The sequence below is a fragment of the Macaca thibetana genome, chromosome 11, assembly GCF_024542745.1.
Source record: "Macaca thibetana thibetana isolate TM-01 chromosome 11, ASM2454274v1, whole genome shotgun sequence".
Taxonomy (NCBI): Eukaryota; Metazoa; Chordata; class Mammalia; order Primates; family Cercopithecidae; genus Macaca; species Macaca thibetana.
Genome location: NC_065588.1, coordinates 30,792,390 through 30,819,539, shown reverse-complemented (window position 1 = coordinate 30,819,539; position 27,150 = coordinate 30,792,390). Strand labels below are relative to the sequence as shown.

At 35.5% G+C, this 27,150-nt stretch overlaps 1 protein-coding gene across 1 annotated transcript in view; it reads left to right on the top strand.

Annotated features, from left to right (window-relative positions):
- IPO8 (importin 8) overlaps positions 1 to 27,150 on the top strand; it is a 67,809-nt gene that overhangs the window by 14,081 nt on the left and 26,578 nt on the right. The window contains exons 4-17 of the mRNA XM_050750252.1: positions 430 to 588; positions 1,591 to 1,747; positions 6,550 to 6,639; positions 8,372 to 8,466; positions 9,047 to 9,131; positions 11,688 to 11,822; positions 13,500 to 13,599; positions 16,953 to 17,029; positions 17,354 to 17,470; positions 17,888 to 17,977; positions 19,573 to 19,738; positions 20,737 to 20,897; positions 21,930 to 22,055; positions 25,771 to 25,837. Coding sequence (XP_050606209.1) covers positions 430 to 588; positions 1,591 to 1,747; positions 6,550 to 6,639; positions 8,372 to 8,466; positions 9,047 to 9,131; positions 11,688 to 11,822; positions 13,500 to 13,599; positions 16,953 to 17,029; positions 17,354 to 17,470; positions 17,888 to 17,977; positions 19,573 to 19,738; positions 20,737 to 20,897; positions 21,930 to 22,055; positions 25,771 to 25,837 — 1,625 coding nt within the window. The remainder of the gene's footprint in view (positions 1 to 429; positions 589 to 1,590; positions 1,748 to 6,549; positions 6,640 to 8,371; positions 8,467 to 9,046; positions 9,132 to 11,687; positions 11,823 to 13,499; positions 13,600 to 16,952; positions 17,030 to 17,353; positions 17,471 to 17,887; positions 17,978 to 19,572; positions 19,739 to 20,736; positions 20,898 to 21,929; positions 22,056 to 25,770; positions 25,838 to 27,150) is intronic.

Here is a 27,150-nt window from a genome sequence, read left to right as displayed (position 1 = left end):
CCTTCTTTGTACTTATTTGTACCATCTTTAGACTAAGTTTGTCTGTTTGAAGTGTTATTTTCTTCCCCATTTAGGATATGGTAACCAAAATATGAGATATAATAAGCTGGGAAATTTTACAGAGCGGAGGTAGATTCTTTGCAGTTTTTTGAAAATTTTAAACTATTTAAAAATTGTTTTGAACTGTATTTAGGATAAGATAGCTTGAAAGGTTTCATTCATTTTAGGAACTCACCCATTCTGTTTATTTTCAGCAAGTTGAGCCACTAAAGATGTTTTTTTAGATATGTCTTTTCCCCTATCCCATGTATACAATTATATAATACAGGTAAATAGGAGATAACAAACTTTTATGTAAAATATTAGAAGGCTTTGAAACATAGTATTTATAACTACTTAGATTTTGGACTTTTCTTCCCTACCTTGTAGAGTCCAGTTAACAATGTGTCTCCGTGCCATCATAAAACATGATTTTCCTGGTCACTGGCCAGCAGTAGTCGACAAGATAGACTATTACTTGCAATCACAGAGCAGTGGAAGCTGGCTTGGCAGTTTATTATGTCTGTATCAACTGGTGAAGACATATGAGTAAGTTGGTTTCCATTGGCTGAAGAAAGCAGCCTTGTGTAACTTAGAAATAATTAAGTTGCATAGAGTGGTCTGTTGTGGATGTTCTGCACAGGTGATCAGATTAGTCTGGGAAATGTTGGGTTAAACATGCTTAAATGTGTTTATTTGCTGCAGTTATTGAAAGAAACTTTAATGTGCTGATGGATATTGCTAACCTCTGAGACAGTGATATAATATGAAGCACTTCAAAAACTTTTTAGTTGCACAGGACCATTTATTAACAGCTTCCTTGGAAACTCTGATACAGAGATACCTTAATACTTGTCTTCTAGGGAGTATGTTAAATAAACCAAAACATGTACTTTTTTGGATGCAAGATAGAAAATGTTGACGTTTCTTTGCTAATCACATTCTTTTCCATAAAAGCAGTTTGGGTAGGTGGAGGACTAATATCACACTTAATAGTATTGCTTTCTGGTTTCTAGGAAGATTGCTACATGTGCATATAAAGTCCTGTAGTTCTCCTTTTAAACTGGTTAGTTCCTACCTACTCTACTTACGGAATTTTTGAAAATATTTCAGATTTATAGCAATTAAAGCGATCTAAGAGCAACTAAATTTTAAACTACTTTAACTGCTCAATTTAGGGTAATATAAGAAAAAAACATTTTCTCCCATATTTGTTACGTTATTTGTCTATTTAAAATAGCATAGCAACTTGTATTTTATAGTACGAATTTTGGCTTGATGAAAATTAATTTAAATACTAGAAACATTCATGTAGGAAAAATGCAAAATAGTCTTGAATTGCTTTAAACTAGTCTAAACTGTGCCTAAAACAGGATGTGTTATTTTAAATTTCTTTTCAACTTAATTCTAGCAATTCAAACAGAAACTGTAAGCCAATGTTAATGATTTTGTTTTGTTAGTTTTATGTATTTAAAAATATTTTCTAATTTATTATTGATAGTTCTTTGGGTGGGAAAAATTACTTTTCTCTTTTTGTCTTTGCTCATGTAGATATAAGAAAGCAGAAGAGAGAGAACCTCTTATAATAGCAATGCAGATATTCCTGCCTCGTATTCAGCAACAAATCGTGCAGCTCCTTCCTGATTCCTCCTATTATTCTGTATTACTGCAGAAACAAATTCTGAAAATCTTTTATGCACTTGTTCAGGTAGGTTTCTGTTGCAGAAAACAAATATGGAGTCCTGTATTTCTGCCTGACACATGGAAAGTGCTCAGTAAGTATCACTTATTATTAAAAATTATTATATATTCTCCCATATATTTCTTTAAAAAATGCTTTTGAGGAACAGGTTCACAGAAATTAATTGCCCAAGATCATCTCAATGGCAGATCTGCCCCTGTGTGCATTTCACTCCAGTGTCTGAAATCATGGGTAAAGCACAACCAGGGTAGGTAAACCTACCTGCTCTAAAACCTGATTACTTGACTTATCTGTTCTATAGCATTCCTGCCTGTAGATTAGTTATGAGAGAAGAAGAAGGTAAAGAAGAAGAGAGTCCCTCTTCTATTGGGAAATCATATTGATGGTAGTTTCTTTGCATTTGACTCAAAGCTAACAGAAGATTTAAGGCTCATTTTCCTTGGTTTAAAATACTGCCTAAAAAAAAAAAATCTGAATGCTATAAGGGATACCAACATGGGAATCCAGAAAGATGGAATATGTTTGAAATATAAAAATATTTAACATCAAATCCTTGAAAGGCTTGGGTAAATTATTTAGATCTGATTGGAGGAAGAATAATTGTTTTCAGTCTTAACTGTTTGATGAATGAATTAAACTCTGTTACATGCTTTCTAGTTGAATTTGTCATGAGAAGAGGATGGTTTTGTTGAGCTCAAAAACCAAGATAGTTTGGATCTGTCTTTGGCTTTTTATTGACTTAGATACTTAAACTGTTTCAGAATATTTTACTTTTTCTTTTTTCTTTCTTTCTCTTTCTTTCTTTCTTTCTTTCTTTCTTTCTTTCTTTCTTTCTTTCTTTCTTTCTTTCTTTCTTTCTTTCTTTCTTTCTTTCTTTCTTTCTTTCTTTCTTTCTTTCTTTCTTTCTTTCTTTCTTTCTTTTCTTTTCTTTTCTTTTCTTTTCTTTTCTTTTCTTTTCTTTCTCCCCTTCCTTCCTTCCTTCCTTCCTTCCTTCCTTCCTTCCTTCCTTCCTTCCTTCCTTCCTTCCTTCCTTCCCTCCCTCCCTCCCTCCCTCCCTCCCTCCTTCCCTCCTTCCCTCCTTCCTTCCTTCTTTCGTTCTTTTTTCTTTCGTTCTTTCTTTCTGTCTTTCTTTCTTTCGAGTCCGAGTCTCGCTCTGTTGCCCAGGCTGGAGTGCAGTGGCGCGATCTCGGCTCACTGCAAGCTCCACCCCCCGGGTTCACGCCATTCTGCTGCTTCAGCCTCCCGAGTAGCTGGGACTACAGGTGCCTGCCAGCACGCCTGGCTCTTTTTTTGTATTTTTAGTAGACACGGGGTTTCACCATGTTAGCCAGGATGGTCGCCATCTCCTGACCTCGTGATCTGCCCACCTCGGCCTCCCAAAGTGCTGGGATTACAGGCGTGATCCACCGCGCCTGCCCCAGAATATTTTACTTTAATAAAGATTTATATTTTTATTAAAGCCTCATCTTTTAAACTTTTAATAGGCGTAGTCTGAGGCAGCGTTTTTTTTTTTCCCCAGAGCAGACTTTTTGCAGGGAAAGAGAAGGGGGAAGGAGTCAAATGTGAGAGGAGGAGAAACTAGAATACTAGGAAAATATGTTCTCACTTGTTTTGAAATATTATTCAGAGGCCAGACTTCCCTTTTTTATTGAGAGAAACAGCTAGAAATTGGGAAGTAAGACAAAGGCTGATGAAATAATTTTTCTAAAGCCTCTACCTCTAATTGGTTTGCTAAGAGGACAGAATCTACATATTTTTCTCAGTCTATACTTGTTAAAAACCTGAAAAACCTCAATATTTTTAACCATTTTGGTAATCTATTAGGTACTAATACATTAATATTCTCCTCTGGGAAATAGAAATTTAGAAGGCATTAGGAGCCACTATTATAATGCTGACATAAGTAAAAAGCGATAATATGAGAAGGGGCAGACAATTTTGTTTTTAAAAGTATGAGCAGCTGGGTGTGGTGGCTCAAGTCTGTAATCCCAGCACTTTGGGAGGCTGAGATGGGCGGATCACCTGAGGTCTGGAGTTCAAGACCAGCCTGGCCAACATGGTGAAACCCCATCTCTAGAAAAATACAAAAATTAGCCGGGAATAATGGTGAGTGCCTCTAATTCCAGCTATTCCAGAGGCTGAGGTTGGAGAATCGCTCCAACCCAGGAGGCGGAGGTTGCTGTGATCCAAGATTGCACCATTGCACTCCAGTGTGGGTGACAGAGTGAGACTCCGCCTCAAATAAAATAAAATTGTAATACAACAGATGTTGTCTAAGTAGCATTTATAATATTTGTACAGGGCACGTGGATATTCTATACAGAAGCTCATCCTAACCCTCAGCCTACTTCTCCTCTGTTCCCTATATCAAATCCAAATGGCTCCCAAATACACTTAGAATAAAGTGTGAACTTCTTAATATAGCCCATAAAGCCCTTCATCTCCCCCACCTTCTTCTCTTATTCCTACCTTTGTACATGTACAGTCATGTGTTACTTAACTCTGGGGATACATTCTGAGAAATGCCTTGTTAGGTAATTTTTGTCCCTGTGTGAACATTGTAGAGTGTACTTACACAAATGTAGACGCTATAGCCTACTACATACCTAGGCTATGTGTTGCTCCTAGGCTGCAAACCTGTACATGTTACTGTACCAAATACTGAAAGCAACTGTAACTCAATGGTAAGTAATAGAAAAGATACGCTAAAAATACAGCATAAGATATTTTTTTTTTTTTTTTGAGACGGAGTCTGGCTCCCTCGCCCAGGCTGGAGTGCAGTGGCTGGATCTCAGCTCACTGCAAGCTCCGCCTCCCGGGTTTGCGCCATTCTCCTGCCTCAGCCTCCCGAGTAGCTGGGACTACAGGCGCCCGCCACCTCGCCCGGCTAGTTTTTTGTATTTTTTTAGTAGAGACGGGGTTTCACTGTGTTAGCCAGGATGGTCTCGATCTCCTGACCTCGTGATCCGCCTGTCTCGGCCTCCCAAAGTGCTGGGATTACAGGCTTGAGCCACCGCGCCCGGCCAGGATATTTTTTTAAAGGCACACCTGTATAGGGTACTTACCATGAATGGAACTTGTAGGACTGGAAGTTGCTGTGGGTGAGGTAGTGATGAGTGAATGTGAAGGCCTAGGATGTTAGTCTGTGCTTACAAATGTTGAACATTTAGGCAACAATAAATTTATAAAATTTATCTGCAATAATAAATTACCCCTAGCTTACTGTAACTTTTTTACTTCATAAACTTTAATTTTTTTTTTTTTTTTTTGAGACAGAGTCTCACACTGTCATCTGGGCTGGAGTACAATGGCATAATCTTGGCTCACTGCCACCTCTGCCTCCTGGTTCAAGCAATTCTCCTGCCTCAGCCTCCTGAGTAGGTGGGATTACAGGCACTTGCCACCACACCTGGCTAATTTTTTGTATTTTTAGTAGAGATGGGGTTTCACTATGTTGGCCAGGCTGGTCTCAAACTCCTGACCTCGTGTTCCGCCTGCCTCGGCCTCCCAAAGTGCTGGGATTACAGGCGTGAGCCACCGCGCCCAGTCAAACTTTAAAATTTTCAACTTTTTGACTCTGTTATACTAACACTTAGTTTAAAATATTAACATGTTGTACAACTGTACAAAAATATTTTGTTTATATCCATATTTTAAAAGGTTTTATATTTTAGAATTTTTCTTTTTTCAAAGTTTTTCATTAAAAACTAAGACACACACGTGTTAGCCTAGGCCTATGCAGGGTTGGGATCATCAATATCACTGTGTTCCACTTCTATATTTGTCCCACTGGAGTGTCTTCATTTCAGGGGCAATATGGAGCTGTCATCTATGATAATAATGCCTTCTGGAATACCTCCTGAAGGACCTACTGGAGGCTGTTTTAGAGAACTTAAAAAGAATAAAAGTAGAAGGAGTACACTCTAAACTAATGATAAAAAGTATTGTATAGTAAATATATAAACTAGTAGCATAGTTGTCATTACCAATTAGGTACTGTATAAAATTGCTATACTTTATACAGCTGGCAATGCAGTTGGTTTGTTTACACCAGCATCACCACAAATATTTGAGTAATGCATTGTGCTATGACTTTAAGATGGTTACTATGTCACTAGGTGATAGAAATCTTTCAGCTCTGTTCTAATCTTACGGGACCATTGTTGTATATGCAGTCTGTCACTGACCGAAACATTGTTATGTCATGCATGACTATATATATTTTTTCCAGTTTGAGTGTAAGCTTTGTGGGGGCAAAGATTGTCTATTTTATTGTCTGTAGTATGTAGCGTGTTTTGTACTGAATGGATGTGGAGACAATATCCCTCTTCTGCACCTCACAGTACAGCAGAAGTGAGCCACATATCTGTGTAGTACAAAGTGGACTGTAATTATTATGCTACAGTGTAGAGGAAAGTAATTTAAAAAAAGTTTCATATAATGAGATAAAGATTTTCATCAAGGTAGTTAAAATGGAAAGTTTGACCCTCAAAGGGGTAAGTCATAACAATCACTCACCTAGAGTCTCATGCTGAATAAATGAGACCTTGGTGTATTCATTTTTTTTTTTCCTTTTAAAAAGGAGACCCAAGAAACAACTCATGGCAGGTAGTCTTCTAAATTTAAAAATTTAAGTTCTATATATGCATATGAATCTATTTTAAGTTAGGTTGAACCATATAAGATTGCTGTTTTCATTCTCAAATGTTAGCCCTTTCATATATTTTAACCTTACAATATACATAAAATTGTTGTTCTTTTTGGATGGGAAGAATTATTGTTCATGTTGTTGTTCTTCTGTTTTCCAGTATGCATTGCCTCTTCAGCTAGTGAATAACCAAACCATGACAACGTGGATGGAGATCTTCCGAACTATTATCGACAGGACCGTTCCTCCTGTAAGAAAAAGCTTTTCCCAAGAAAAATAGGGGTGACGAGTTTGGAGTATTTCTGGTAGACTAATTCATTATCCATGCCTGCTCTTTGAAAAAATTTACTACTATAATAAAATAAATTATTAAAATAATTCATAATACCATTTTTAGAAAGCTTAGATAAGCAATTTAAATCCTACCAAAAATGAAAACTGTTTTTAAAACTTTATATTTATTCCTCTAGTCTTTTTTTTTCCCCTCTGCGTCTATACACAACATATTTAATTTATAAAAGTAGTGTATATTGGCTGGGCATGGTGTCTCACACATGTAATCCTAGCACTTTGGGAGGCCAAGCTGGGGGGATCACTTGGGGCTAGGAGTTCAAGACCAGTCTGTGCAACATAGTGGAACCTTGACTCTACAAAATGAAAAAAAAAAAGCTAAATGTGGTAGCATGTGCCTGTAGTCCTAGCTACTTGGGAAGTTGAGGTGGGAGGATCACTGGTAGTTTGAGGCTGCAGTAAACTATGCTTGGGGAACAGAGCAAGACCCTATCTCAAAAAGGAAAAAAAAAAAAAGAAGTATTTATTGATACTATTTTGAAATTCAGTTTTCACTTAAAACTTATAAATATTTTTATGATTATCAATGCTTTTATACTTTTTTTTTTTTTGAGACAGGGTCTTGCTCTGTTGCCCAGGCTGGAGTGCACTGGTGCAATCTCGGCTCACAGCAAGCTCCGCCTCACGGGTTCATGCCATCCTCCTGCCTCAGCCTCCCGAGTAGCTGGGACTACAGGTGCCCACCACCACGCCCGGCTAATTTTTGTTTTTGTATTTTTTTTAAGTGGAGATGGGGTGTCACCGTGTTGACCAGGATGGTCTCGATCTCCTGACCTCATGATCTGCCCGCCTTGGCCTCCCAAAGTGCTGGGATTACAGGCTTGAGCCACCGCGCCCAGCCTATACTGTCATTTTTGTTGAATGTTTTACTTGCTGGATGTTTAGGCTTTAATTTTTTAGTGTTTTAAGAATGTACTTAAATTTTTATGCACATACATGATTATTTTCTTTGGATAAACTAGAAGCATGTAAGGCTTTTCACTAATCTTGCAGAGTGCTCTTCAAGAAAGTGTGCCCTCAGTTACACTTTAAGAAGCAGTGATTGAGAATGCCTGTTATGGGTACACACTTAATTCTATGTTTTTCCATTTGATAGGGAAAAGATGGTGTTTCATTTTGATCTGCAATAATACTATTTTTAATTTATCACATTAGTTCTTGTATCTATTAAAATTTTGGTTTGTCTTAAAATGTGCAGCATTGTGTCTGTTGTCCATATTGTGAGACAAAGTATTTTGACGTTTAACTTACATACATAAATGCACAGAACTTAATGACTAGTTCAGTGAATTTTGACATACACTTGTGTTATCACCCAGATAAAAATGTAGAACCTCTTCATCATCTCAGAGTTTCCTGAAGGAACCATGGTGTTTTGTATTTTGTCCTCTGCTTATTTAGGCCTTTCGAAGATAGGAGGTAAATGTGAACAGCGGCATTGGTTAGTTGAAATTTACTTTGCTTATTTAATTCCTACCTAGCAATCTATAAAGTAAGAATTTTCATTTATATAGCAATCTAACTTCACGTTTAATATGACTTAACCTATATCAAGATTTATCCTGCCTTTGTTATTCGCATAAATCCTTTTATTATGCAGAACTTTAATCTGGGTAATTTTGTCCTGTTAGGAGACTCTGCACATTGATGAGGATGATAGACCAGAACTGGTATGGTGGAAGTGTAAGAAGTGGGCACTGCATATCGTAGCTCGGCTCTTTGAACGGTAATTATCTGTTTATTACATTGATGATCATACAGCCAGTATCTCAGTATCAGATATGATTATTTGTCTTTAGAGCCACCGAGAACCAAGAGTCACTCTGTTTAAAGCAGCTTAATTTTAATTATTGGCTTTGAGATCGTAATGAAGTGGGTGGTCTTTTCTGGATCTTTTCTATTCTTCTGTGAAAAACTTGGAAAAATAACATTGTTCAGCCCATTGGTAATATCTAAGAATTATGCAAGAAGCTGCATGGTCACTCAACTCCGTAATAATGTCAAATTTAATTTTAAAAGCATTTATTGAAAAAATGTATGTCAGTTGTAACATTTTGATTTCGAATATTCACCCTTTAGGAGCTTTTGGTTTAGCAAGTGAAAGCTTCTGTCTAAAACTTTACAGTATGGCCCATGGTCTAAGTACAGGTTATCTTGATTTCATTTTGTGGCTTGTGGGAAAAAAAGGCAGTGTTAGTTTTCTGTCCCAGTAGAATCCATCTTTGAATAAGGGCCTATATTTAAACTAGCAAGCATGCTGTTTGTAAAATTCACGGTATTTGTACATTGTCTTTTTGTATTTTAAGATATGGAAGCCCAGGAAATGTCACAAAAGAATACTTTGAATTTTCTGAATTCTTTTTGAAAACCTATGCGGTGGGCATTCAGCAGGTAATAAACTTATGCTTTTAAAATAGAAGAAGGGTTACTTCTGAAAGTAAAGTCATTTCTATTGGAAGTAGGTTACAAACATACTAATTCATTACATATTTATAGAGGATGAAAGGACAGTTCTGGGAATCTATTGTAGTGCAATTAGTTTTCAAACCGAGTTTCCAGTGCAATTAGTTTTAGAACCAAATGTCCCAAGACAGCCACCACCAGAACTGAATCCTAGATTCTGGACTCAAACCTTTTAAGTTGATAGCGGTGTAGCAGTCACCAGTATTAGATTGGGCCCTTTAATTAATTCTCTGACCTCTTTGGAGTTTTTTGATCTTCATTTCTCCACCTCTTTGTTCTAAGTTTTTATTTTAGAAGACTTATATAATATGAATTGGTATAGGAAGAGTAGTTGAGCTTATTAGACGTCAAGATTCTTAGCTGAGAACTTAAACATTTCTATGGAAGTTTGGGAACCATCCTGTATAGTGAAAATTAGTTCCTGAAACAATCCAAGTTGATACAATGTTTAAAAATTTTAAAAGCTACAAAGGACAAGTGGTGGACGAAGACTGGTTGATCAGTGTTACCATTTAAATCATATTTTTGTTTATGTTTCAATAAAATTTATTAATTATTGACCACTGGCTGTGTCAGGACCATATTGAGGAAGCAAAGACTAATTAGACATAGGAAAAAGCTTTAATGACATAGAGGGTGTTGCTAGATTTTTTTTTTTTGAGATGGAGTTTCGCTCTGTCGCCCAGGCTGGAGTGCAGTGGCACAATCTCAGCTCACTGCAACTTCTGCCTCCTGGGTTCAAGCGATTCTCCTGCCTCAGCCTCCCAAGTAGCTGGGATTAAAGGCACACACCACCACACCTCGCTAATTTTTTATATTTTTGGGTAGAGGTGGAGTTTTACCATGTTGGCCAGGCTGATCTTGAACTCCTGATCTCAAGTGATCCACCCAACTTGGATTCTCAAAGTGCTGGTATTACATGTGTGAATCACCGTGCCCGGCTCTAGAGGTTTTTTTTAAAAATAGCTCTTTATTGTCAGCATTATAGTGTTAAGTACTTAGAACCTGTCGTCTTGAGATGGAGTACTCCCTTTTATGGATTATCATTTTGCCTAGTAAAATGCTTTCTAAAAAGTACAGTGCAACAATTCAGGAAGGCTGTAGTTATATAGTTGAATTTCTCAAAAGTTTTTTGTTCGCTGGTGAGACAATCTATAGGGAAAATTAGTGAATAAAACCAGGACAACCAGGAAACTGGTCAGCTGTCTTCTGCCCCTTTCACTGCTGTCCACTACTGTTAAACTCCTTCAAGTATCTTAAAGTTAATTTCCACTTGAAGAGTGGTGAGTCGATTTTTTTTCAGTGTCATAAACATGTATGTGTGTGTATACATGTATACACACATATAAAAATGCCATTATATCCGTGTTATAAACTCTTGGTACCATGGTTATTTAAGGTATATATTCCTGATACTTAAAAATAGTTTTCTTATCAGGGACTCTTCTCTCCCCCACTGTTGTGTGGGGAGATAATCTCCCATTTCCCATCTCCCATCACCCCTACTTTGTATGAGCCACATCTGTATTAGAAAGAATCATGTTCAGTATCATCCATTTCTAGCTTGCATCACAGAAAGGATTTCTACATGATGATAGGACTTCCGATAAATTTGGTAAACCTGAGTTTTAGGAAACTTGAATAAAATCCATATTCTGGATTTATAAATTCTGTACCTATTTTGAAAGAATGCTTTTTATTTATTCAGCAACTCACTTATAAGCTTGATATGGTGAAGAGCTCTGGAGACCAGGAATTGGAAGGCAACTTTCTGTAGTGAAGAAAGTTGACTAAAGGTCCTTGAGCCAGTCAGAGCTGCTTTGGTGTGGTTCTTTCCTTCTAAATAATTTTTTAAATCAGTTTTTAAAAAATAACTTCTCAGTTGTGTTGTGTTTACAAAGACCTTCTGTGATCTGAGATTATAAAAGAAAATTCTCCCACGTTTTCTTGAAGGAATCCTGTGCTATCGTTTTTTGTCATTGTTAAAATATTTCCCCATCTGAGGTTTATTTCGGTATGAAGTTTAGGGAGTTAATTTAAATTTTTTCAAAGGGCTAATCAGTTGTGTCAAAACTATTTTTTGAACAACTTTTCTCTTCCAATTTGAAGGAGTCTTTATCAGATAATGAAACATCTTTGTGCTGTGTCTTGTTATATGGAAGTTTTTAATGTTTATTTAGTCAGATCTGTTATTGTAATTTTTTAAACAGGAGTTTTAACTTGTTTTGAAGAGCTAGCAGTGCAATAGAAATTTAGACTTTGCCTGGCACTTACAATGAGACACTGTTTAGTTCAATATAACATAGATCTGTCTAATAATTAAAACTGTTTATCTGAGCTTTCTTACAAAACATTGATTTTTCTCCCAAATCTGTTAATTTTTCTCTCTATGGATTTTGAATTTGAGGTCATGCCAAAAATGCCACCTCCCCCTTTTAACCTTAAAATTGTTTATGTTCTTCTATATTTTCTATTTTCTTATAGGTGCTACTAAAAATTTTAGATCAATATAGACAGAAAGAATATGTAGCTCCCCGTGTTCTCCAGCAAGCATTCAACTATCTCAACCAAGGGGTGGTTCATTCTATAACCTGGAAGCAGATGAAGCCACACATACAGGTTAGTGTCAGAGAGCAGCTCTCCAAAATTATTCTCTGGTTAAATTAGGTTTTCTAGACAAAGTTAGTATTACTACTCCTATATTTTACATTTTGTATATACATTTTACCATTAATAATTTCTAATGAGTGAAGTCCTATGTCAGATATAAAGGGCTTAGAAATTTAAGCATTTGAGAAAAGTGAAGCCTTCAAGTTTTATGAGTTGGGAGACCTGGATTCACTTGATCTTGCTTAATCTCATTAAGCCTTATTTTCTCCTCTGTTAAGGCAGATAGTGTTTTTCTGTCCTTATCTAAAAGTTGCTAGGATCAAATGAGGTATTTTGTGTGAAAGCATTTTGAAAACTTACCAGGGCTCTACTAAGGTAGTGTTATTTTGCAGGAATTGAAGACTGATATGTGACTGTTTTTATTTTGTAGGTATGAGCAAGGTTTTTATTTCTTTTCTTGGATTGTTAAGTTTCAATAGCATCATTGTTTCTATATCAATTGTTTGCCTAAAGGTAGAATTCAGCATTGTTATTTAGCTAAAGAACAAATGAGAATGGAAAATTATAGGCCACGAATAAATAAATGCTTATTTGTATACAAATAATTGGATAATTCAAGAATGTTAGGAACTGAATACCTACTGTCTCCCAAACTGTAAATTCTTAAATTTTATAAATGACATGTGAAAAGAAAAATCTTTCACTTTGCTGTTTGCTGTCCAGGATAGAATTTTAGTGTTATTACCCGTCTTACCAACAGATATCTTTTCTTTGTTTTATGTAGACATCTTAATAACTATTTGCCTAATCACTTTGATCAAATAGTGATAATTTCTTTGCAATTAATAAAGATACTGATTTCATTTGCTGTGTTCCTGTAAAGTAAGGGTGAGTTGTGATAGCATTTATTCTCTACTTCATACCTTTGGCTTTATTTTTATATAGCTGTAAAGTAGGAATAAGAAAATGCTGATCCTTAGGCTGAATTTTTTCTCTTAGAATTATTTAATTTGGATTAAGTGATAAGAGATGATCCTGTTTTTATATAAATTGTTAGCATAAAAGGGCTTAATAGAGCATTAGTAGCAGTGCACAGAGAGGCTAATAAATACGACTTTTCTCTAACTAAAACCTACATTTGTAGAGTAGGAAATTAGTTTTTTTGTTGAAATAGAAGTAAAGAAAATTTAATTTTTTTTTTTTTTGAGCTAGAGTCTCACTCTTTTGCACAGGCTGGACTGCAGTGGCATGATCATGGCTCACTGCAGCCTGGAGCTCCTGGGCTCAAGAGACCCTCCAAGATGCATGCCACCGTGCTTGGCTACATTTTTATATATATATTTTTGGAGATGGGGTCTCGCTATAGTACCCAGGCTGGTCTTGAACTCCTGGCCTCAAGCGATCCTTCTGCCCTTGGGCTTCCAAAGAGGTAGGACTACAGACGTGAGCCACCATGCCTGGCCCTTTAATATTGTTAATACATGGACATTTAGGACCAAAATGGAAATGTTAAAAAAATTTCAAAATAAGAACCATAATAGTAAATATAACCTTGACTTGACATTTTATACACACAGAGTTTGGAAAACTAACATCATAAAGGCTGTCAACAAATACATTATTAGTATTCCTCAAACTTGAATAGCCTATACACATTTGTTACTTTTTTTTTTTCTCTCATTTTAGAATATCTCTGAAGATGTGATTTTTTCTGTGATGTGTTATAAAGATGAGGATGAAGAGCTGTGGCAAGAAGATCCATATGAGTATATAAGGATGAAATTTGGTAATTGAGATGGTTTTATTTCTCATCCGTTCCTGCATATGTAAAGTAGTATAACTAAATTTATATTTTTAAGCAAATTTTATTACTTTGTTAAATCTCCCACGTTCTGCTTTGCATGATAAAATCTGAAACTTTGAGAGTTTGATGTTATTTTGTTGAACTAGAGAACTTGAGATTGTCGGATGTGGGGGATGAAAAGCCACCTCATTCATCTCTCTTACGGGTGCTGAAGTTCCCATGGAGCCCTCTGTTACTTACGCTGTTGTGATGCTGATCTGCAGGGATTATCCCTTTTTGTGCCTTTTGGGAGACTCATTTATAGATTGGGTTGTACTCATGTGGGAAATACTTTGGATTTCTGCATATTTTAGGGTACCCCAATTTGTTTTGCTTGCTTATCTGAGAGACTAAGTGTTCCACAAGGGAAAGAAATTTCATATGGGGGCCCCACTGTGTATGGCCCAGTTCTGAAGAATAGTTAAAATCTACTTAAAATCTATTCTCAGCAATTTTTAAGAGTACAACATACTGTTACTAACTATAGTCCCCCAATGTACCTGTATTCTTCCTGTATAACTAAAATGTTGTATCCTTTGACAAATATTTCCCCAATCCTTTTATTCCCCACCACCTTAGTCTCTGGCAATCACCATTTTGCTGTCTGTTTCTGAGTTTGACATTGTTAGAGTCCACACAGAAGTGTGATCTGTGACAGGTGTCTTTCTGTGCCTGGGTGATTTCACTTAACACAATGTCCTCCAAGTTCACCTATGTTGTTGCAAAATAAAATTTTAATTTTTAAGGCCAAAAAAAAAAAAAAAAAAAAAAAAAAAAAAAAAAGTATGGCCCAGTTCTTTGGGTGTCCTTTTAACTTGGATCTTCGTGGAAACTGTTGAATTGTGTAGGTGGCCTGATTTATTCCCTTTTATTCCCAGTTTGTATTAATTGCTTCATGGACCACTCAAGCACTTAACATAGCAAAATATTAATTTGCATACCTATCTCCCACAACTTAGAAGCTGAGGACAGGAATTTTATCTTATTTATTTGCTTTATTTTGCATTTTCTATCTCTTCTACACCTCTGCATTCCTCCACTAGTGCTTGGCCTCCAGTATGCCTTCAAGCACTAGTGGAGGAATGCAGAGGTGTAGAAGAGATAGAAAATGCAAAATAAAGGCCAAGCACTAGTGTTTTTGCAGAACTTTGTGTTTATATTATTTGATTCAGTAAGTGAGGACCCCGTTTTCTCTTGGAGACAAAGTATAAGAAAAGCAAATGAATGAGAAACATTTATCATCTACTTGATTTCTTTGTTCTTTTTCTTTTGGAAATCATTATTCATATGTGTAACTTATTATTTCCCTATTCTTATGCCTTTGTTTTTCTAGTTAGTTTTGAGTGATTAGCCAACCATTCTTCTCTCTCTCTTTTTTTTTTTTTTTTTTTTTTTTGAGACAGGGTCTTGCTCTGTTGATTAAGCTGTAGTGCACTGGTACAATCGGAGCTCGCTACAGCCTTGACCTCCCAGGCTCTAGTGATCCTCCCACCTCAGCCTCCAAGTATTGGGGCCACAGGTGTGTGCCACCACACCTGGCTAATTATTTTTTGCAGAGACAAGGTCTCCTTATATTTCCCAGGCTGGTTTCAAACTCCTGGCTCAAGTGATCCTCCTGCCTTGCAAGGCATTCTTTTATTCTTTTAGTGTTTACTTCTTTTATAATACCTATGTGTTTTTGTGATGTACAGAGTATTTGTTTAGCTTTCAGAAAGTTACCATGATTTTATGTATTCTTCATATCTGATAAGATAGGTATTAATATCCCAGTTTTTAGAAAATAAGAACTCTGTGTCTATTGATTAACAGTGGGAATTTACATTTTATTGTTTAAAAGCGGATATGGGTAACTCAAGACTGACTAGCTGAAGTGAGTTTTCTTTAATTTTTCTTTCTGTAGACTAGAATGCAGTGGCTTTGATTTGATATGTGTATTTTACTTTTGGGTAACCATAGGGAAGAACAGTTACTGTATTTTCTTTTTATATGTTTGTCACTTGGAATTATTTATGTGTAACAAAGCATTCCTATCTAAATGTATTGACTGATTAATAATAATGTTTTAGTTTCTTTTTATCTACTCTTTAACCAACATCTCCCCATTTCCCCCAATAATGTTTTTTGATTTGGTAAAAACTAACAAGAGCTCAGGCTTTGATGTTAAGATAGCGTGGGTATGAATGCTGGTTTAGTCACTTACCTGTTGTGTGACTGTGGACAGGTTACTTAACCTCTCTAAAATTCAGTGATTTCAGCTGTCAAACGGGTGATGATAATAGTTCTGGGAGAATTAAATGGGATAATACACATGAACTGACTGCTTAGCATAGAATACTAGATGCTTCTAAAACTGTAGCATATGGCCTGGCACAGAGTAAGTACAGTACTCCAAAAATGTTCTTATTATGTTTGTATTTTATATTTTGAGGTAGACTTAGATTTGATTTTATCTTTTATATTTTATATTTAAACAAGGACATATCAGATACCTTTCAAGATTTCAGTTTATTATGTAAAACTGCCTATTCTGAAATTTGTGAAAATGTTCATGGTATTAAGTGATATGTTAAGTTTTAGATAGGTGTATATTCAACAAATATCCGTTGATGACCTGGTGAACCTACGTATCGACAGAGCCAGGCATGGTCCTAGCAGTCCCTCAAGGCTTTTATACTTGCTGTTTCCCCTGCTTGGAGTGCTTTATCCATGGATTGCTTTCTCCCTCATTTCATTCAATTTCTGCTTAAACGTTACCTTAACAGAGTTGGAGAGGCTTTCCCTAACACCTTATTTAAACTAGCACCCCATGCTCTGTCACTCTGTCTTTTTATCCTATTTTACATTTGTTTTTAACCTGACTTATTATGTGTGTGTGTATGTACACTCTGTTTCTTTGTCTCACAACGTAAGCTCCATGAGAACCTTTTTGTTTGATCTTTGTATCCCAGGGTCTAGAATAGTGCCTGGCACATAGTAAGAACTGAGTACATTTTTGTTGTTTTTTGATAGAGATAAAGCACTTTTTCTGTTCTCAGTGAAACATATGTGCAAATGCATTGTTTTCTTCAATATAATAGTTTAAAAGGACAACCTGTAGAGTTTGAGGAACATTGTTTTGTGCAGGAGACAACAATGTTGTGGTGCCACTGTATATCCTTAGCTTTTTAGTGCTGTCAACCAGTGTCATATGTGGATGGTTTTATATTTTTGGTTTGGAATAGCAGCCAGTCAGGTTTAAAATCTAGAATAAGTAATTATATTTTTGCTAACATAGTTTTAACCTTTTAAAATCTCAGATATTTTTGAAGACTATGCGTCTCCCACCACAGCAGCCCAGACTCTCTTATATACTGCTGCAAAGAAAAGAAAAGAGGTATTTCATTTTTCTTTTTAAATCCAAAACAAAAGTGGCCTGTGTTGATTTGATACTCTAGTATATCCCTGGTGTTTGAGAAATTATGTTGTTATTCATTATAACTTGTCACCTTAAGAATTTTTTTTTTTTTCTGTCCTGGTGAGGGGAAAGGGTATCATGGTTATTTTGTTTTCTTAATAAATTGTACTTTTCTTATTGAGCTTATAGTTGCTTGATAGAACATAATAAAATGGCTTTATTTTTAAAAATTTGTGCATCACAGTTAATACTATAGTAAGACAAAGTTCATGTAGACTAAAATGGATTCTTCTATTTCTTTAGGTGTTGCCAAAAATGATGGCATTCTGTTATCAAATCCTAACAGACCCGAACTTTGACCCTAGGAAGAAAGATGGAGCCCTGCATGTGATTGGTTCCCTAGCTGAGATTTTACTGAAGGTTAAGATAATCAAAATTTAATTTACTTAATAACATTGTAAAGCACAGGCAAATGAGAGAATATGAAAGTTATGGTTAATTTAAAGCTGGTGACTACTTCTGGATAATTGAGTTGACAAATATCCTCCTTTCTGTCACCTATTTCTTTAATTAAAAAGAAAATTTGACTAACATTTTCAGTATGAAACCGTTGCTATGTGAAGGGGATACAAAATATCTTATTTCTACAAAATCAATATCAAACTGATCTAAGGTAGTATTTGTCTTGTTTTAAAACATGCAACATATAGGTCAAATAATTTCACAAAATTATAAGTAGAAGTATATTAAATGCAAGTCGTAGTAAACATACTTGATTAGGAAGTGATTCTTACATATGAAAAAGAAACTGATAAGTTGAAATTTGTTTCCTAATAGAAGAGTTTATTCAAGGACCAAATGGAGTTGTTTCTACAAAATCATGTATTTCCATTATTATTGTCTAACCTGGGATATCTTCGAGCTAGAGTAAGTGTTTCATATTTCTGTTAAATAAGTTTCTCATATTTCTGTTATGTATCTTAAATCTTCATAAGATAATTATTCAAATAAATGTTTTTGGATAAATTGACCTTTTACCACATATTGAGATGAAATAGAGTCAATTAGAATGTCTGCCTATGGTCACATCAGCTGAATAAAGGACAGACTATTAAAGAAAAAGATTTATGGGCCGGACGCAGTGGCTCATGCCTGTAATCCCAGCACTTTGAGAGGCTGAGGCGGGCGGATCACTTGAGATGGGGAGTTTGAGACCAGCCTGGCCAACATGGTGAAACCCCATCTCTACAAAAATACACAAAATTAGCTGGACTTTGTGGCGGGTACATGTAATCCCAGCTACTAGGGAAGCTGAGCCAGGAGAATTGCTTGAACCCGGGAGGCGGACGTTGTGGTGAGCAGAGATTGTGCCACTGCACTGCGGCCTGGGCGACAGTGAGATCCTATCTCAAAAAAAAAAAGGAAAAGATTTATGGATTTTATTTCCTGCTGGTTTTATTTCATTTGTCACCCTAGCCTCACTTGTTGCATATGTAAAACATGCAATGAGAAAGGTGATTTTATAGCAGTCATACAATTTAAATTCACAAATGGATTTATTTTGTGTATAAAATGACGTGAAATTCTGGATTAGCTAAGAACTTGAATTTGATTTTCAGTATATTAGGTAGATTTGCCTTAGTAAAATGGAGAGATTAATAATGCATGTGAAATTGTGCTCTATGTGTATATTCTTTTAGAATCAATGTATTTTATGGAGAAATAGAAACAGGACTTTTATTCAAGAGCCTAGTATTTCTCTTTGTAAATATATCAGCACAAAAAATGTCTTGCTTAAAACAACATATATTAACAATGCCTTGTACGCTAGTAAGCATTTTATAAAATAATAGTTACTAGCGAGATATCTGGACAAATGTGGAGTAGGGACGCTGAGAGCCCATGAGCATTTTTACAGTTGGGCTCCTACCTTTGAGAAGTTGTATGAATTGTGATTCTCTTGCTAAAAGTCTTTAGTAACTAAAATTAATTTCTGTTGATTGTGTTTGATGCACACAGAGAGTAAAATATAATAATGATTCTGTGGTCTAATAGTTAAAATGTGATCATCTATACCAGGTTTAAAATTTTTGGTACCTATGTGACTGAAAAAAAGGAAGTTTGCTAAACCAGTTAGTGTAAGGGAGAATAATGTTTTACCTAAGTGTGACAAATGAATTTCACATACTGGTTTAGAGTTGCTTTTACATATAATACATTAATTATGAGTTATAATATTTATTAAAAGCATAAATAGATTTTTTTTCAAAGACATATTTGGCTTCTTTTTCTCTTTCCCATGAAAAACATTATTGCATATGGGTAATTTAGAAGTAATGAAAATGCCTTACTTGTAAAAAGGGGGATGTAGAAATTAGAAACTAAGGCTACTATATTACCCCAAAAGCAAACATTTCTTCATAGAATTGATGATATGTTACTAAGAAGTTCCTATATCTGTGACATTATTACAGAATGCTATAATCCTAATAGCTCCCTACTTACCTTTTTTAATAATACAGTCTTGCTGGGTACTTCATGCATTTAGTTCTTTGAAGTTCCATAATGAGCTCAATCTAAGAAATGCAGTTGAATTAGCGAAGAAGAGCCTGATTGAAGATAAAGAGATGCCTGTCAAAGTTGAAGCTGCCCTTGCTCTTCAGTCCTTAATTTCTAACCAGATACAAGGTAAAGCCAAAATACCTTTCAGACGTTTTCTCAAATAATTTCATTTACTTTCTTCCCTAATGAGGATGCATCTCCATGTCTGAGGGTTCAGGGTTTGGAATTCTGAGTTTGCCCTCTCAGAATTTTGTAGTTTATTCTTGTCCTTTTTAGGTGTTGCTATTGACTGTAGTTTTCAAAATTTTAGATTAGGAAGCATGTTAATCATTGTGGGGCGCTAGGATAGGCTGGGTGTAAAGTGACCTGGGCCCAGTTTTGATTTTGCTACTAATTTGCCATGGAAACCTGGGCAAGGTGCGTGATCTGTCAAGGCTCAGGTTTCCACATATTTAAGTTTAGGGGAGTTGGACTGGATGACTTCATGATTCCTTTCACCTCTAGGATTCTGATTCCCCTAGTTTTGAAAGTAGCAAGTAGTATTTCTCATAAGTGATAACGGAGTCTCATTTGTTCAGAGTGTTCTGATGAAAGTTCAAATAAACCTTTGAAAGTAAGTTCAGCTTTACAAAGAACATGAACCTAGTTTGCCTCTATTCAACAGTGTTTCAGTGGGAGGATTGGATATTGTATACATGGCAAAGGAGGGTGGTAGAGATGGCCTGGGGCAGGGAAGGGGCCCCATCAGTGTTCTGGATAGTCTTCAAGTACATGATTTTTTTATAACTTGTCCTGAGAACTGATTCATGTTTTCCAAGTCATTCTGATGACCAAGTGTATGTATAATTAGAATTTCTCAGTGGGGACTATTAGTATTTTGGGATAGTTTCTGCACAGGACAGTTCTCTCCTGTGCAGAACTTCTTATCCTTATATTACTCTTGGGGAATTGATATATTGGTGAACATTATTTTGGTACAGCTTTGTAACTTATCACAGAGCAAGTGTGTATCTAGAACCTAATTTAGGTATTACCCTGGGTCACTTGACCTTGTGACCAAATTAATTCCTTTTATCATCTGGGCATGGTAATTTTTATTACTTTTGTTTGTTTTATTGAATTAGCTAAGGAATATATGAAGCCACATGTGAGGCCTATTATGCAGGAACTGTTGCACATTGTTAGAGAGACAGAAAATGATGATGTTACTAATGTCATCCAGAAGATGATATGTGAATACAGTCAAGAGGTAGCCTCAATTGCTGTTGATATGACCCAACACTTGGTAAGACTGGGCAGTTTTATGTTAATTTGGTTTAGAAACCTTGAGTAATCTAAATAAACTCCAAAATATGGAGTTCAGTTCTATTTGTACAGTCATGTGCTGCATAACAACATTTCAGTCAATGACAGATTGCGTATACGATGGTACACTCATAAGATTATAATACTGTAGTTTTACTGTACCTTTTCTATGTTTAGATACAGATATTCCATTGTGTCATGATTGCCTGAGTATTCACTACAATAACAAACTGTACAGGTTTGTGGCCATGGATCAGTAGGCTATGCCATCTAGATTTGCCTAAGTACACTCAATGATGTTCAAGCAAGGATGAAATTGCCTAACGACACATTTCTCAAAATATATCCATGTTAAGCGATGCATGACTGTAACTGAAATATTGATAAAAAAATTATTCTGATATTTCTATAATTAGACTTTAATAATTAGGATAATTTCTTTCATCTAGAATATTCTGAAATTTTATGATGTGCCTTCTAAATTTTTAATTTCTGGGCTTTGAATGAGGAAGTTCATTTCCTTCAGTTTGGGGCAATTTATTGTTTTACTTTTTTGATAAATTTCTCGTTACTATTTTTTTTTCTGTTCTGTATTTCCTGATGTGGAGAATTACATCTGGACTGTGTCTCTAATTCTTTTTAAAACTTTTCCTCCTGTTTTCTATGTCTGTTTTTTTTGTTTCATTTTCTAAGTGATTCCTTGACTTCTCAATCTTCTATTGCATTTTTCTTTTTAGTATTGCTTGATTTCACTTGTCCTTGATTGTGATTTTACTTGCTTAGTGACAACTAGAAGTTAAATATTAGCTCTCTGGATATAATAGCTAATGTAAATAGCTATACTTAAAACATGACAGGTTCTGTTATTTTAAGAAGAGAGATGATTCAGTCAGCAAAGTGCAGACTTCAAAGTTTGAGCAATGTAGACTTTAGATGTGTGACACTGCCATTTTGCTTTTATAAAGGGGGAGCATAACAGTACTAATGGAATACTTTAATGTTATTTTCATAGGCTGAGATATTTGGCAAAGTTCTTCAAAGTGATGAATATGAAGAAGTCGAAGACAAAACAGTAATGGCTATGGGAATTTTACATACCATTGATACTATCTTAACAGTTGTAGAAGATCATAAAGAGGTGAGATTTCTTTGTGGTTTATGATACAATAGTGGCATTTAACTGAAATTTATGTGATCAGTGGGCATGAATTTTGAAGTCTCCACTTTTAAACTGCTACTTAGTTATCTTGCTAGGCTTTAAAAATTGCCCTCACATTTTAAAGAAACATATTTAAATGGCTAACATTATAATATTATATTGTAATATTTGTAATATAATGTAAATATTATAAAGTATATAGTGTATTCCTTTATATTAATTTGAGTTCAGTTAAGCATATCTGCTATGTACCAGGCTAGGTTCTTGGGGAATACCAAATTGAATAAGAAATGAGCCCAGCTTTCTGGGAACCAACAATCTAGAATTCTTGGTAGAGAGTGACAGACAGCAGTCCAATCACAGTGGCAAGTGTTAGGTGATGGAACAGAATTCTGGTATAACAAGTACTGTAAAAATGGAAAGGAATAAGTGAAAGAGCTGAAAAGCATACTCAACTGAATTCCAGAATGTTATTGGGATAAGGCTTTATACAGTTATTTATCTAGTGCTTTCACATCCATCAGCTGATATGATCTTACTAATGCCACCACGACATAGATAGCACAGGTAATGGTAGCCTGTTTTGCAGAAGCAGAAACAAAGTTCAGGTGGATTTAAGAAACTTGCTCATGGTCCCAGAGCTAGTAAGTTGTACATTTGGGTTTGTAGTCAGATCATTTTGATAATGTATCAGTTTATCCCCATTTAAAACCTCCAGCTTCTTCCCAAGTATCCCATGGCCTCTCCTTAACTCAAATTAAATTTTTGTTCATTGCTTCTGTGAGTGCAAGTTGACTTGTTTGGCACTGATGGCAATTATTGTTTTATAAGGTGAACACTTAGGAAGCAGGTGCTAGTACTACTTTATTTATTTATTTATTTCTTTATTTGAGACAGTCTCACTCTGTCACCCAGGCTGGCGTGCAGTGACATGATCTTGGCTCACTGCAACTTCCACCTTCCAGGTTCAAGCAATTCTCCTGCCTCAGCCTCCCGAATAGCTGGGACTACAGGTGTGCACCATCACACCCAGCTACTGTTTATATTTTCAGTAGAGATGTGGTTTCACCATGTTGGCCAGGCTGGTCTTGAACTCCTGACCTCAGGTGATCCACCTGCTCCAGCCTCCCAAAGTGCTGGGATTATAGGCGTGAGCTGCCATGCCTGGCTGCTACCACTACTTTAAATAGCATTGTTAAGCCATGTAGCTGTTGGTTTATCCTGTGTTTATCACGTGCCAATGGAAGATGACTTGGTTTTTATTTATTTGTTTGAGACAAGTCTTGCTCTGTTGCCCAGGCCGGAGTGCAGTGGCATGATCTCAGCTCACTTCAACCTCAGCCTCCCGGTTCAAGTGATTCTCCTGCCTCAGCCTCCCGAGTAGCTGCCTGCCACCCCCCAGGCGAATTTTTGTATTGTTAGTGGAGAAGGGGTTTCACCATGTTGGCCTGGCAGGCCTGGAACTGCTGACCTCAAGTGATATGCCCGCCTTGGCTTCTCAAGGTGCTGGGATTATAGGCATGAGCCACTGTGCCTGGCTGACTTGGTTCTTAAAAATGGCTTGATGCTCTTCTAGACTAGTCTTCATATGCCTAAAGGGCTTAATTTTTATTTTCATTTTCATTATTTTATTTTTGCGTCCTTCTGTATTGAAACTAGGTGGTCCTCTTGGTAACAGTGAGATGTTCCAAATTAAATTACAAAATTACAAGTAAATTTAAGGGATCGTTCTTTTGTCTTATACTTAGAACTTGTATTTTAAATTTGAAGAAACCTTAGAAATAACCTCGTCCAGTTTTCACAAGTGTGTGTGGGGCATGGAAGAATGAGCTGCAGGGATAGTTTAAAAACAAAACAGCATCATTTTGTTTTTATTTTTTCTCTTGATATTAAATTTATTTTGAATTCCAAATAATATTAAAGGGACATGTGAACTTATTGTAATTATCAAGAGAGGCATGGGTGAAAATTGAGACACACTAATACAGCATCCTTACCTAAAGACAAAAAAAAACCACCTAAAGCCTTCAGCTAAATGGCTTTACCAAGGCCATGAATAATTACAGGCAAAACCAACTGGCATCTTGGTCTCCTGACCAAGATTTTGAGCTTTAACTTATTAAAAGCAAACTTTGAAAAAAATATATCCTTAAAAGGAAAAAGCACATTTATGAAACACTGACAAATAGTGTATGAAACACAAGATTGTGAATCTAAAATAGGTGCTTAAGCATATGCATTTTTGTTTAATGATTTTAACCTTATTGACAGTTTTTTTAAACTGGGAAATTTTGGATCATTTGAACCTTAAGACAGTGGTTTAAGTTGAATATTAGAATATACTTGACAGTTGAAATAGGACGTTTACATGAAAAATGTAACCCGCCATGGATTTTAACTTATTTTAAAATATTTGATACAAACATATGTTGAAAAATTAAAAAGATGTGAAAAGAAAATTCATTGAAATTTTACCTTCTCACTCAACTCCCCAGCTATCTAATTCTCCTCTCTGAAGTAGCTATGTTTTTCCTTTTTTTTTTTTAAACCAGGTTTTTGTGCCCTTCTAGAGACTTTTCTGTTAACATATAAGCAAAAAGTGAACGTGTATATTTTTCTTTTATGAAAATGCTAGCATGCTATACACAGTTTTTATTTGCCATTTTTTACTTAATATATCTTGGTGATCCCTCCATGTCAATAAAGTTATATATTTTTAATGGTTGCTTAATATTCCCTTGTATGATGTGTCAAATTTATTTCACCAGTCTCTGTTTAGTGGATATAATTTAACTGTCTCTTGTTTAAATGGACATTTGATTGCTAGTAATCACAAACATTGCTGAAACGAATGAATGGCTTTTTACGTGTTGTTTTGCACACATAATATGTGTAAAGGGTAAATCCCTTCAAGTGGAATTGCTGGGTTGCATCGTGATTTGTATGGGTAAGTTTGAAGGATGTTGCCAACTTGTCCTTCATTGTATGTACTGTTTACACTCCACAAATCAATATACAAACAGGGTCTTTCTTCCCAGCCCCATAATTGTGATCATTGCCAGTTTTAAAAGGTCAAAATTGTTAATGTTGCACTTGGAATTTGTACCCTTACCGTGTATTATAATGAACATCTTTTTATAAACACAGGCAAAGATTATTAAAAAAAACACACATTTTCTATTGTATTTCAATTTTAAAAAATTAATTTTATATAAGGGGAATTTGATCTTTGTGATACCATTTGAAAATATTTCACTTATTTTTTTGACTTCCCAGTGCCCCATGCAAAAGTTTTTAATTTTTTAGTTAGATGATTTCATTTTTTTTTAAATTATTTCTGGGCTTTGAGTCACTTTCCCTTTTCAGGATTATACAAGAATTGTTTTTATTATTTTTTTTTATGGTTTATTTCTTCACACTGAAATATTTTATCCATTAGGAATTTATTTTGGTATAAAATACATGGTAAGGAACTAAATCGTTAAGTTTGTTATGGATTTAACCCCCATTTCTGTCATTAGTCTATTTTTCAAAATTTTCTGAGTATTCTTGCATGTTTACTTTTTCACATGAAGTTTAGAATTAACTTGTCAGGTTACCGTCTGAAAAATGTCCTGTTGATATTTTTATTGGCACGATATTAAATTTATATATTATGATAATTTTAAGCTTAATATTTAAAATTTATCTTTAGATTACGCAGCAGTTAGAGAATATCTGTCTACGGATCATTGATCTTGTTCTGCAGAAACATGTAATTGGTAAGTTCAAAGGTTAAATAAAAAGATAAATTGAAAAAATTTTAAAAATTTGAACTCAAAGTATAATTTTAGCCCTTCAGATTTAACAAGATTGACAATTTGAGAAAGAGAAGCATAATCACTTTAATTTTTGGATGTCCTTTCTAGTGTTAAATATCTGTATTTTCATTTAGAGCTAAAAAAATTATGCATCCAATGAAAAATTTTTGGTTTTGGAACTTTAAAGGACAGTAATTTTAAATTGTACATTGCTAGAAATGAACTGTGATGAGGTTTAGGTGAGGTTACTTTAATCTTGGATCGAAAAATGTTTAATAGGCATTTTTTAAAATCAGAAATGTGAAATGGCTGGGCACCATGGCTCACACCTGTAATCTTAGTAGTTTGGGAGGCTGAGGTGGGTGAACTGCTTGAGCCCAGAAGTTCACGACCAGCCAGTGCAACATGGTGAAACACTGTCTCTACAAAAAATTAGCTGAGTGTGGTGGCATGTGTTTGTGGTGCCAGCTACTCAGTAGGCTGAGGTGGGGAGGATCACATGAGCCTGGCAGGTAGAGGCTGCCATGAATTGTGATTGTGCCCCTGCACTCCCCTTGGACAACAGAGTGGGATCCTGTTTCAAATAAAGTATGAGTTAATTGTCCTGTTGTCTATTATGGTGTCTGACTTCTGAGTAGAATCAGTAACCAATGTTAGATGTTACAAGCTGATGGGAATTTTGTAGAGGAGGTGAGTCTTCCATTGTATTCAAGCATATTGAAGATGCTAGCCCCACGTCATGTGGGTGTGAGAGAGATGCAAGCTGTGTAGTACTCAGATAGAAGGATGCAGGAAAACCATGTCTCTGATTAAGAGCAGTTGTCTCCAGGCTTTTTATTGTTCACTCTGTTAGTAAAAAGTTGAGCATGCACTGCTAATATATGTGAATAATATTTTAAGAGTACTTGAATACAACATGGTAGATATAAACAGTGGAATACTATTCAGCCTTAAAAAGGAAATCCTGTCATTTGTGACAACATGGGTGAATCTGGAGGACTTTATGCTAAGTGAAATAAGCCAGGCACAGAAAGACAGATACCACAAGATCCCAAACTCATAGAAAGAACAGAATTTAGTTAGCAGGAAGTGGAGGGAGGGGAGATGCTGGTCAAAATGGTGACCATAGTTAATAACAATGTATTATATACTTGAAAATTGCTAAGAGTAGATTTTAAGTGGTGTCACCACGAAAAGCTATGTGAAGTAATGGATGCCAGATTTAGTCATTCCACAAAATATACGTATTTCAAAATGGTGTATACTTCATATGT